Source organism: Mesoplodon densirostris, chromosome 19, assembly GCF_025265405.1.
Source record: "Mesoplodon densirostris isolate mMesDen1 chromosome 19, mMesDen1 primary haplotype, whole genome shotgun sequence".
NCBI lineage: Eukaryota > Metazoa > Chordata > Mammalia > Artiodactyla > Ziphiidae > Mesoplodon > Mesoplodon densirostris.
This window is the reverse complement of record NC_082679.1, coordinates 1,548,997-1,561,534: the sequence shown is the minus strand read 5'-3', so window position 1 is coordinate 1,561,534 and position 12,538 is coordinate 1,548,997. Positions and strand designations below refer to the sequence as shown.

General features: G+C 47.2%; 1 protein-coding gene across 1 annotated transcript; it reads left to right on the top strand.

Moving 5' to 3' along the window:
• The first annotated feature begins 725 nt into the window (after positions 1–725).
• LOC132480650 (zinc finger protein interacting with ribonucleoprotein K-like) lies at positions 726–6,555 on the top strand. Its single transcript, XM_060085031.1, is given in 3 exon segments — positions 726–1,031; positions 3,878–4,004; positions 5,252–6,555. Coding segments are annotated over 3 exon segments (1,737 nt in total).
• Positions 6,556–12,538: the final 5,983 nt, after the last annotated feature.

Genomic DNA, 12,538 nt, shown 5'->3' with positions numbered 1-12,538 from the left:
TTTATGACTGAGTAATATTCCATTGTATATATGTGCCACATCTTCTTTATCCATTCATCTGTCAGTGGACACTTAGGTTGCTTCCATGTCCTGACTATTGTAAATAGAGCTGCAATGAACATTGTAGTACATGATTCTTTTTTTTTTTTTTTTTTTTAGCGGTACGCGGGCCTCTCACTGTTGTGACCTCTCCCATTGCGGAGCACAGGCTCTGGACACACAGGCTCAGCGGCCATGGCTCACGGGCCTAGCTGCTCTGCAGCATGTGGGATCTTCCCAGACTGGGGCACGAACCCGTGTCCCCTGCATCGGCACGCGGACTCTCAACCACTGCGCCATCAGGGAAGCCCACATGATTCTTTTTGAATTATGGTTTTCTCAGGGTATATGCCCAGTATGTATCTGTAGACTTTGGGAGCACCTATAATATTACTTTTACTGTCTGGGAACATGCTTCATGGGGTCTGAAATAGTATTTCTGAAAACTTTTAGTGATTACTTGCAGACAACACTCCCCATAAGTCTCCCTACAGCCACTCTAAGAAGTAACGAAAGCCTCCCCTCTAGCCTAGTTAGATCCCTCGCAGTGCTTCTGGGTTTGTGGGGGTGGGACCACCAGCTGGAGCCCTAGCTAGACCTCTGAGAACTACATTTCCTAGAGGACTGTGCGCCGAGAGGCAGCATGTCTAAGCCAATGAAAACCCACGGTAAAGACATTCCTGCGCATGCGCTTCTCATCGGGGTGGGGCTTCCGGCCGCCTCCTCGTGGTGCCCATTTTAATTGCTCTGGATTTGTTCTAGTTCCGGGGCGCTCCGTGGGGGCTGAGATGACTGAACTAAGGAGGTCCGAGTGGAGGTGTCCCCGTTGCACAGAGGCGGGTCTGAGGTTCGGCGACACCGCCCGGGGTGTCCCGCGTCAGACCCTGAATAGGGCCAGCCGTGGCTGGGTCCCCTCTGTTCTCCCGTCGCTACTGGCCCAGCTCCACCCACAGAGTCCGATGGTGGTGGCGGCGCTAAGGGACCCGCCTCAGGTAAACGCTCGTCCTCCGGGCCCTCACCGCCCTCACCCCACCAGACACTAAATCCCCTGCCCACGTGCCCGCGGCTCAGGCCGCGGTGTCCAGGATGGTGAGGCGGTCGTGGATGGGCTCTTTCTGACAGTGTGATGGTGCGTGGGAGAGGGTGACAGGCGGAGGGACCGGCAGGTGCAAGGCTTGGAGGTGGGACTGAGGCGGGAGGATTTGGGAAACCTGGAACTGTCTTGTATTTGCATGGAGTGGGGAGTGTGAGTTGGATTCACACCTGCACCGTCAAGCTGAGGGTTTTGTACCTCCGTTCTGAGGACCCTGGCAGCCATGGTGGGTTGTGAAGAGAAGAGGGATATAGTCTGATTTAGGGTTTTAAAAGCTTTCCTAGAGCTACTCTGAGGGAGAACAGATTGGAATGGGGATGATGAGGGTCGTGAGGCACAAGCAGGTTGAGTCCTTGTCCAACATAGAACTGGGAAGAGGCAGCTCTGAGGTCTGAAGCAGAGTTCAGTCTTGGAGCCCAAGGTCATCTGGCCTCCAGCGCTGGCAAGGGGTACAGGGAGTTTGGAGCCCCTTGAAATACACCTTTACGGCTTGCTTCTGCCCACAGGTCCCCATGGCTGAGGAAGTACTTATGGAACCTACACAGGGAAGTGGAGGGTGTCCCAGGCCCTCACTGGTTTGGATCTCACTCAAATGAACTTGAGATTGTGGTGTCGTGGGACTCTTCACCTGCCATTCTCCCAGCCCTTGGGTTTGGGGACCTGGGAGAAATCCTGTAGACACATTCTAGTCCAGGCCAAGGGTTTCATGGAAGAGTTGCTTTCTGGTCAGCTGTGAAAAATGGTGTAGAAGGTTATCCCAGAAACAGGTACCAGCCTGTTCAAATGTTTGGTAGTGTGTCCACAAACTGGGAACAGGGCACAGCAGGTCTCGTTTCTTTTAGCAACAGAGAGCAAGGGTACAGGAGTCAGTCTTGTAACGTGGCTGTCTGAGACGTTGGCCGCCTATTGTGGAGGTAATGGGAGACTGGGAACAGAGGAGGGAGACGATCTTACTTAGGCCTCAACAGGCTGCATCGGGTTACAGAGTGGGAGGAGGAAGGATGACCAGGGAGGAGGGTACCGCAGAAGGCCTGTGCGTGTTCACGGACCAGAGTAGTGGCTGCGGAGCTGCACGACGTGCTTGGATTCTGGATCCATTATTTAAGAAGCGCTGCCCAGATTTTTTTTTTTTTTTTTTTTTTTTTTTTTGCGGTACGCGGGCCTCTCACTGTTGTGGCCTCTCCCATTGCCGAGTACAGGCTCCGGACGCGCAGGCTCAGCGACCGTGGCTCACGGGCCCAGCCGCTCCGCGGCATGTGGGATCTTCCCAGACCGGGGCACGAACCCGTGTCCCCTGCATCGGCAGGCGGACTCTCAACCACTGCGCCACCAGGGAAGCCCCCAGATTTCCTGATTTTGAGGGTGGGAGAGAGAACGATAACAGTCAGTGATGGCAGTAAAGTTTTGTTGGTCTTCGCAGCTGAAAGACTGGAAGCTTCATTAACTGAGATGAGATCATCAGTAGTAAGAGTGATTTTCATTGGGGATATCAGGAATTTTGGTTTTTGGCTGTGTTAAAATTATGAGATTTTTCAGAAAACAAAGGAGTCGTGGCATCAGGTGGGCAGCTGGACACAGAGGTCTGGAAATCTGGGGTGTGGTTCGGGATGGAGACAGCTGAAAGTGGTGGCTAGTGTCTGCACCAGTGTGGAACTATGGATTGTATTTAGAAGGTGGAATTCAGGCCATGGCGATAATGTTACTAGCAGGTCAGAAAGAAGTGTATGAGTTCCAAGAATTGATCTATTGCTTGGACACCTGGTTGGGGGTTATGGACATCATAAACACAGATGTGGGAGAGAAATAGCTGTGAAGGGAGCATGTGTGGGGACGGAGGTGTTGGCAGGTGTCCAAGACTTCCAAAGGAAGAGTAGACAGACAGATGCAGAGGCAGAGAACTAATAGAGATAAGATGCATTTGCTAGAATTTTGTGGTGAGCTTTGGTGGGATGTTTCAGTAGATAATGTAGATAACATAATGGGCAAATATGGTCATCTGTGAGAATCACTGTGCTCAGTGTGGGTACCATTGTGGCTGGGATTTTAATGAGGGTTAGTTGGAGAGAGGAGGATTGTGGCTGCTGAGGGAATGAGTACAGCCTAGAAATAGGAGAGGGTTATGGGTATCTGAAATACACATATGGTCTGTATGACTAATGTTGAAGCTAGAATTAGAAACAGGCAGAAAGGCCTTCAAATCGTGTTGGGATCCATCAGAGGTCTTGGGTAGAACTGGATTCTGTTTGAATTTGCCAGGTTCTCTGGGGTGAGTCCAGGAAGATGACTGTAGTGTGGGACAGGGACTTGGCAGTGGCTGCGAGGATGCAACTGTGGGGTCTGGAGATGTGAGAGAGGTACATGTGGAGAGAGGGATCATGAATTGATGGCCCCTGGGCCCTGGTACCGGGGACTTAAGGGTGATGGGTGACTCCACATTTTATTGTGAGGCATGATATGGAAGACCCCCTGGAAATTGCCTGGCAGGAAGAGATGGAGCCATGCAGTTCTGTCCCTGAGCATCTCTCTGATGGCATCTCTCTGCCTACCTGTCTGTAGTTGCTGAGGGCTGGGCACAGTGATTAGTGGAACCATGAGGAGAGAGCAGTACCAATGGCATCAGGTTCTGGTATCTCATCTGAAGTGGGGAGCCTGGAAGAAACTTGGGCATGGGCTGGATGTGTGCAGGATGGATTGTGGGTCCTCAGGAGAGAGCACCAGTGGTTTCATCTGTCCCCATCATGACAGGGCAGTGTGACTTTGGACGATGTGGCCGTGTACTTCTCCTGGGAGCAATGGAGTCTCCTTGATGAGGCTCAGAGACACCTGTACCATGATGTGATGCTGGAGATCTTTACACTTATATCCTCACTGGGTAAGGCCTGCACACCCACCCCTATGACCTGGGCTAGACTTTGCCTTTCTGCTTTTCCTTAGGGACTGCTCTGTCCTTCCTGCGTCCAAACCATGGGGACTACTTCCTTTCCTAGTTTCTTTGGAAGGTGCTGCTGTTGCTAGGGCTGGGTTGTTTGCACTGCCCTTGTCTCTCCTTGGAGACCTAGTGCCTGCTGCTCTGAAGCCTCGTAGGAAGCCAAATGGGTCCCATCTTGCTTGCCTCCTCCCTAGTTGGGTGACTTTCCAGATCCATGGTTTCTAGGTTTTGCTCCCTTCTTCTGACAGTTCTTTCATGCCTGCCTGTGCCAAGAATTGGCATGGGCACTAGTTAGGTGCACCATGAGCTGTGTTTGTGATACCCTCATCTGAGGTTCTTTTTGTAACCTACATTTTTCTTTTCTGTGCTCTGTTATGTGATGTTTCTTTGGGCTGGAACCGGCCACTTGCTTGTCCTGTCTGTCCCTTAGGACTTGAATTTTCTAAGTCCCATGTAGTTCATGTGGGTTGTAGGGGAGAGTCCTGGGTGCTTCATAGAATGGCCCACCGTGGCATGATGGGCTAGAGGGGGCCTGGCAAGGACATGACATCAGAGCTGTGTTCACATCCTACCAGGAACCTGTTCAAACTCATGTTCTGGTGCCACTGCTGGGTGCCACACCTCGTTTCCATCTCTTCTTCCCCATTCTTTATGCTTGGCCAGCTTGTCACTTTAGCTCTGACTTCTGGCCCCTGCCTGTACCCAGCTTCCCTGCCTCCACCTGTTACCTATTCTCTTCTCCTGCTGCCTCTGCAGTGTCCTCCAGTGTCGGCTCTCATGTGACAGGTGGTGTGCACATATCCTTGAGAGTCCTTGAACACCAGGTAGTCATTTGCAAATGGATGTTTCTATCCCTGGACAAAAATTTCTGTACAACACTCACCTGTGAGCAGCAGCTAAAGCACTGCTCAAGGTGTGAGGAGTGACTTGAGAACTGCCTGCCTCTCCTCACTGTGCTGCATCACATTCTTAACACTTTTTCATCTTGTGAGGCTTCCCTACTTCTGTAACCTTTTAGAGTCCCAGTACTGCGAAACAGCCTCTTCCTCGTCCTGACTCCAACTCCGTCGTCCTGAAAACCACCTCACGTAGTCATTCTTTGGTGTGTCAGACACATATTTGTGATGTGGCTGCCACCAGTCCCCAAAGTGAAGTCCCCACATACTTCACTAGCATTTTTCTGTTTTCAGGTTGTTTGTGTGGCATAGAGAATGACAAGGCTCCTTCAGGACAGAGTGTTTCTCAGGAAAGAATGCCACAAATCAGGACTCTAAAGCCAGATCAGTCAACCCAGAAAGCTCATCTCTGTGAGATGTGTGTTCCTGTCATGAAGGACGTTTTGTACCTGGCTGAGCATCAAGGAACATATACTGGGCAGAAATCGTGTACATGGGTAGCATGTGGGGAACAACTCTGTTTCAGGGCAAATCTTCACCAACACCAGAAGGAGCACAGTAGGGAAAAACCCTGCAGCAAGGGTATGAACAGGACCTCCTTTGTGAAGAGCTGTGGAATCTATTTGTCAGGGAAGCCTTTCACCTGTGAGGAGGGTGGAAAGGACACTGTGGGCCCGTTCCAGTACCAGGCCACTCCCAAAGCGGTACTGAATATACATAGCAGTACTGGCGGTGAGGAGGCCTTTCACTGTGGAAAAAGTCCTTACAAGTGTGGTGAATGTGGGAAAGCCTTCCGCCGCAAACATACACTGGTTCAGCACGAAAGAATTCACTCTGGAGGACTGTATGAGTGCAGTGAATGTGGGAAAACCTTCACTTACAAGCACACATTTCTTCGGCACAAGACACTTCATACTGGAGAAAGGCCTTTTGAATGCAGTGAATGTGGGAAGGCCTTCAGGTTCAAATATAAACTTGTTCAGCACCAGCGTATTCACACTGGAGAAAGGCATTATGAGTGTGCCGAATGTGGGAAAGCTTTTGGGTGCAAATCCAAACTTGTTCGGCACCAGAGAATTCACACTGGAGCAAGGCCTTATGAGTGTACTGAATGTGGCAGATTCTTTAGACAAAGTTCCATCCTTGTTCAGCACCAGAGAGTTCACACAGGAGCAAGGCCTTATGAATGTGGTGAATGTGAGAAATCTTTTAGCCAAAGCTCCAGCCTCATTCAGCACTGCAGAATTCACACTGGAGAAGGGCCGTATGAATGCAGTGAATGTGGGAAATCCTTTAGACAAAGTTCCATCCTTGTTCAGCACCAGAGAGTTCACACAGGAGCAAGGCCTTATGAATGTGGTGAATGTGAGAAATCTTTTAGCCAAAACTCCAGCCTCATTCAGCACCGCAGAATTCACACTGGAGAAAGGCCGTATGAATGCAGTGAATGTGGGAAATCCTTTAGCCAAAGCTCCAGCCTCATTCAGCACCATAAACTTCACACTAGATAAAGGCCTCAAGAGTACAGCCAACATGAGAAAGCCTTCAGTTAACAGTCTGCTCTGATTCAACACCAAAATCTCACAACTCAGATCTAAGTTTTAGGAATTCAGCTAATGTGGAAAAAATACCTTCTGCATGAGGAAATCTACATAAGATAATGGCCTTAGACCTTCAGAGAATGTGCCATCTCTTTGCTCAGTGTGATAGCACTAGAGAGCCTCTATGAGGAGCCATCTGCCATGAGTTCCAGGTATGTGAGAAATTTTCAGCAGCGGCATTTCATATTTTACCTGCTCAGGAACCTTGCCATAATTAAGTCACTGCCAGTTTCTATGGCAGAAGTCAACTCGCCTCTACCATCCGGCAGGTCCTCATAGTGTGCATCAGTCACCACAGCATGCTCAGAGAAGACAGATGTTTGTGCTCTCTCTCCCATTCTCTAGAGGAAATCGTAATCCAAGCCCCTAGGGAGTTCCCATTCCCTTCTCTCTAACTAGGTATGGCATGGACCTGACCCAGTTTGGGCCCAAAGGACCCAGTCTGGGAACTGCTGGTGGCCTGTAAAGTTTTCGTTCTTCATGGCGTTGTTGGTCTTAGGGCTGGTACTTTTGAAGCATTTTCTGTCCTCCAAGTCACCAACCTGGGAACGATCTGCTGCATATTGCTCTGATTTGTACAATAATAAAAATCTTATTAAGTCACCTTTAATCTTAACAGTTTTATTCACTATGTGGGGTAGTTGAAAACAGAATTCGAAAAAAAATAGTATTTGACTTTGCTAGTGTGAACAGGTGGACAGGTTTCATGAGGGTCTTGGGGAACAGTATGGTGTAAGAAAGTCTGTCTTACTGCAGTTTTTTTCTAAGCTGTATTCCTGTCTGTGGTAAAATAAAAAAGTAAATATTTGATGTTTGTCCCCAGTTCCTGGCAGAGATCTTCTAAAACCCTTGGAATTTCCTGAGTAATAAAGAGTGTTTTTTTGTGTGATAATGAAATGACTCAAGGTGGAGGCCTGTACAGATCTTCAGCATGGGGGCTGGTCACCAGATATTAGAGGGTTAGAACTTTTAAGCCCCACCCCTGACATCTGGGGAGGGGAAGGAGCTGGAGATTGAGTTCAATCACAATGGCCAGTGATTTAGTCAACCATGCCTATGTAATGACACCTTAGTAAAAAATCCCTAAACAATATGGTTTGGGGAGTTTCCATGTTGATAAACACATCCAACCAGGAAGGGGGGTATACCCTGATTCCACTGGGTTAGAGCCTCCTGTGCTTGGGGTTCTTCTGGACCTCACTTCTTTATCTGGCTGTTGACTTGTGTCCTTCATATTAAACTGTAATTGTAAGTATAGCATTTTCCTGAGTTCTATAAGTCATTCTAGCAAATTATCAAACCAGATTTGTAGTCAACTTGGCAGAAGTGGGGGAAGCCTTGGGACTCATTTTGTGGTTGACAGTCTCATGGGACTGAGTCCTTAATGGGTGGGGTCTGCACTAACTCCAAGTAGTTATTGTCAGAATTGAATTGTAGGTTACCCAGTTGGTGTTGGAGAATTGGTGTTGGAATGACATATTTGGTGTCAGAAAAAGCCATACAATGTACAAGGCCTTCTGGGAAAGACTCCTGGCATCTGTGGTCCTAGTAAGTACCTTGGATGCCAGGGGTTTTTTTTGTAGGCCCAAAGACCACACTCAAGACAGCACAGCTGTTACAAACTACAATACTTTTGGAACTGCAGTATCTAGGATGTGATAATTGTTCCCAGGTATAGTGAGAAATCAGTAGCACTTAAATTATGCAACATGACATTATTGAAGCCTGATAATCTAAAGTGAATTCGGAAAATACAAAGTGCTGATTAATCTTTCTTTGGCTCTGAAATTATTGTGAGATTCTTAAATGTTAAAACCAGTTTTAAAAATCTTCAAATCAATATTTACCATTAAACTTGGAGATACATTTTAGGATCGTCTCTGCATGGAAATTTTATTAAGACCATTGATGGTGACTTCCTCATTGCACAATTTCCACCTACACTTTTATCAGCCCAAAGAACCTTTGCTGCAGTCTCCATGTTCCATTTGCTCAGCCACCATCTCTTACAAAGGGCCTCACTATAGGCGTACCTCAGATGTTGTGGGTTCGGTTCCAGACCACTGCAGTAAAGCAAATATTGCAGTAAAGGAAGTCACATGGAATTTTTGGTCTCCCAGTGCTTATAAAAGTTATGTTTATACTGTAGTCAATTAAGTGTGCAATAGCATGATGTCTGAAAAAACAATGGACATACTTTATTTAAAAGGTACTTCATTCCTAAAGAAAAAATGCTAACCATCACCTGAGCCTTCAGTGAGTCATAATTTTTTGCAATAGTAACATCAGAGACCACTGATAAAGATCATAACAAATATAATAATGATGAAAATGTTTGAATTGTTGCAAGAAGTACCAAAATGTGACATAGCCATAAAGTGAGCAAATGCTGTTGGAAAAAAACAGCACCAATAGACTTGCTTGTTGCAGAGTTGCGACAAACCTTTAATCTGTAAAAAAAAAAAAAAACTCGGTGTCTGCAAAGCACAATAAAATGAGTTATGCCTATAAGTTCCCTTTTGTTTGAAGGGAACACATATTGCAGAGCTGAACTGTAGTTCTAAGATTTTTTTTTAATCTTAAGTTTTCATTTTCTAATATTTATTTTTTAATTAATTAATTAATTAATTTTGGCTGTGCCCGGTCCCAGTTGTGGCATGCAGGATCTTAGTTACAGTATGCGGGCCTCTTAGTTGCAGCATGCATGCAGGATCTACTTCCTTGACCAGGGATTGAACCTGGGCCCCTTGCATTGGGAGCATGGAGTCTTACCCACTGGACCACCAGGGAAGTCCCTATTTTTGTTTTTTTACCCTAAATCTGCACTCTTTGACATCCAGAATGCTAAGGGCTTCTTAAAATCTTATTTTTGCTTTGTACACTCACCCCACTTGAATTCTTATTATGAACTCAGTAGCATCTTCACGGTGTGTCATAGGCCGTTTATAGTGGAACACATAATTCCTATTTATGGTTCTAATGGGAACTGTCCTTACAGCACAACCACTAGATCCCAGCAGTTAGGGAAGTATACTTGCACTCTACCCCAATAACCCTTGGCCCAGTTGCACATGCCAGCCACTTACTTCAGGGAGCATAAGATGCAGATACAGGGGAAGGCCAGATCCATCATCAGGTTCACAAACATTCTCTGCTCTTCAGAGCTACATAATTCTTGAGCTCAACAATCACTGCTCTAACATTCCATTGCTCATGTTGGCTAAAAAGACTCCATATTTTGATTACTTATTAGCCTTACTAACTGCCACCACCTGCAAACTTCACATCACTTAGTTGGGGAATGTCCAGATAACCTAGGACCTCTTCTAGCCTGAATTATCCTACTAATTAGTCCTACTAATTATCTATAAATGTTTAGTCCATCTGCTTAAAGAGCTGTCATTACTGATCTCTCATTTAAAAGATTCCAAATCCTGGTCAAGGACTTTACCTGAATGCTCCAGTTGTCCCCTATTCCAGCAGCACCTTCCCCACTTCTACTTGCATGTCCAGCTTGGTGTTCCTAGCTTAATATATGCACCGAAAACCTCAAGAATCTTAAAACTATTTGTTACTTTATATAAAGTTCCCCCAGGATTACTTCTATCTATATTAACATTCTGCCTTTATACAGAGAAAAGAAAATCATTATTTGATTTTATTTGACAATACCCTCTGCCTCCCAAATCTAAAACAAATATCTTATGGGCTTCCTTATGTTGAGAAGGTAGTGATGCCTCCCCTCAATTTAGGGTCAGTCCCTCCATTAATGCCATCTAAGGATGATTTTCCCATGACTTAGCTTCTGAGGGGTTTTGTTCTTGGTTTTGTAAATCTATTGATGATAAACCACCCATCACTGATCTTCAGTCTTATAATCTGTTTTACAAGTAGCATCAATAAAATGTGTGTACTTCATAAAATAGCTACCCTTCCCTCTATGATCTAGTACGTTTTCTGTTCTACCATTTCTCTCCTTCATGCTTTATGACTAAATTTTTATGAGCATTTTCTCTCTCTTTGTTTCTATTACCTCAACTCCTATGTAGTTCTCTAATCATTCTAATGAGAGTTTTTATCTTCACAACTCCATCATCATTAATGAATTTAAGATCTTCCTTAAAGTTCCTTTCAGGAGCTTTTGACACCATTTTTTTCCTTTGTATTCTTAATATACTGGATTTGTTTTATTGATTGATTGATTGCAGTATGCGGGCCTCTCACTGCTGTGGCCTCTCCTGTCGTGGAGCACAGGCTCCAGATGCGCAGGCTCAGCAGCCATGGCTCACAGGCCCAGCCGCTCCGCGGCACGTGGGATCCTCCCAGACTGGGGCATGAACCTGTGTCCCCTGCATTGGCAGGCGGACTCCCAACCACTGCTTCACCAGGGAAGCCCTGTTTTTTTTATTTTAATTTAATTTAAAAAAAATTTTTTTTTTGGCTTGTTTTGCAGCTTGCAGTATCTCAGTTCCCTGACCAGGGATTGAACCTGGGCCACAGCACAAAAGCCCAGAAGGAATCCTAATTACTGGACCACAATGGAACTCCCTGGCTTTGTTTTTTTAAATGCATTCCCTTAATATTGTAATAAGCAGGAGCTCAATCAGCAGTTATTTCTCTCTTCACAACCTATACAGAGAAAGGAGAAGATGGCGGAAGAGTAGGATGCAGAGATCACCTTCCTCCCCACAGATACACCAGAAATACATCTACACGTGGAACTGCTCCTATAGAACACCCACTGAACACTGGCAAGAGACCTCAGACCTCCCAAAAGACAAGAAACTCCCCATGTACCTGGGTAGGGCAAAAGAAAAAAGAAAAAACAGAGACAAAAGAATAGGGATAGGACCTGCACCAGTGGGAGAGAGCTGCAAAGGATGAAAGGTTTCCACACACTAGAAGCCCCTTCGCGGGCGGAGACTGTGGGTGGCAGAGGGGGGAAGTGTCAGAGCCATGGAGGAGACCGCAGCCACAGGGGTGTGGAGGGCAAAGCGGAGAGATTCCTGCACAGAGGATTGGTGCCGACTGGCACTCACCAGCCCGAGAGGCTTGTCTGCTCACCCGCCGGGATGGGCTGGGGCTGGGAGCTGAGGCTCGGGCTTCAGAGCTTAGATCCCAGGGAGAGGACTGGGGTTAGCGGTGTGAACACAGCCTGAAGGGGTTAGTGCGCCACAGCTAGCCAGGAGGGAGTCTGGGAAAAGTCTGGAGCTGAAGAGACGAGACGTTTTCTTGCCTCTTTGTTTCTTGGTGCGTGAGGAGAGGGGATTAAGAGCGCTGCTTAAAGGAGCTCCAGAGACGGGCATGAGCTGCAGCTATCAGCACGGACCCCAGAGATGGGCATGAGACGTTAAGGCTGCTGCTGCAGCCACCAAGAAGCCTGTGTGCGAGCACAGGTCACTATCCCCACCTCCCCTCCCTGGAGCCTGTGCAGCCCACCACTGCCAGGGTCCCGTGATCCAGGGACAACTTTCCCAGGAGAATGCACGGCACGCCTCAGGCTGGTGCAATGTCATGCTGGCCTCCGCCGATGCACGCTCGCCCCGCACTCTGTACCCCTCCCTCCCCCCGGCCTGAGTGAGCCAGAGTCCCCGAATCAGCGGCTCCTTTAACCCCGTCCTTTCTGAACGAAGAACAGATGCCCTCAGGCAACCTACATGCAGAGGCGGGGCCAAATCCAAAGCTGAACCCCGGGAGCTGTGCAAACAAAGAAGAGAAAGGGAACTTTCTCTCAGCAGCCTCAGAAGCAGCGGATTAAAGCTCCACAATCAACTTGATGTACTGCATCTGTGGAATAACTGAATAGACAATGAATCATCCCAAATTGAGGAGGTGGACTTTGGGAGCAAGATAGATTATTTCCTCCCCTTTTTCTCTTTGTGAGTGTGTACGTGTGTGCTTCTGTGTGAGATTTTGTCTGTATAGCTTTGCTTTCACCATTTGTCCTAGGGTTCTGTCCGTCCATGTTTTTTGTTTTTTT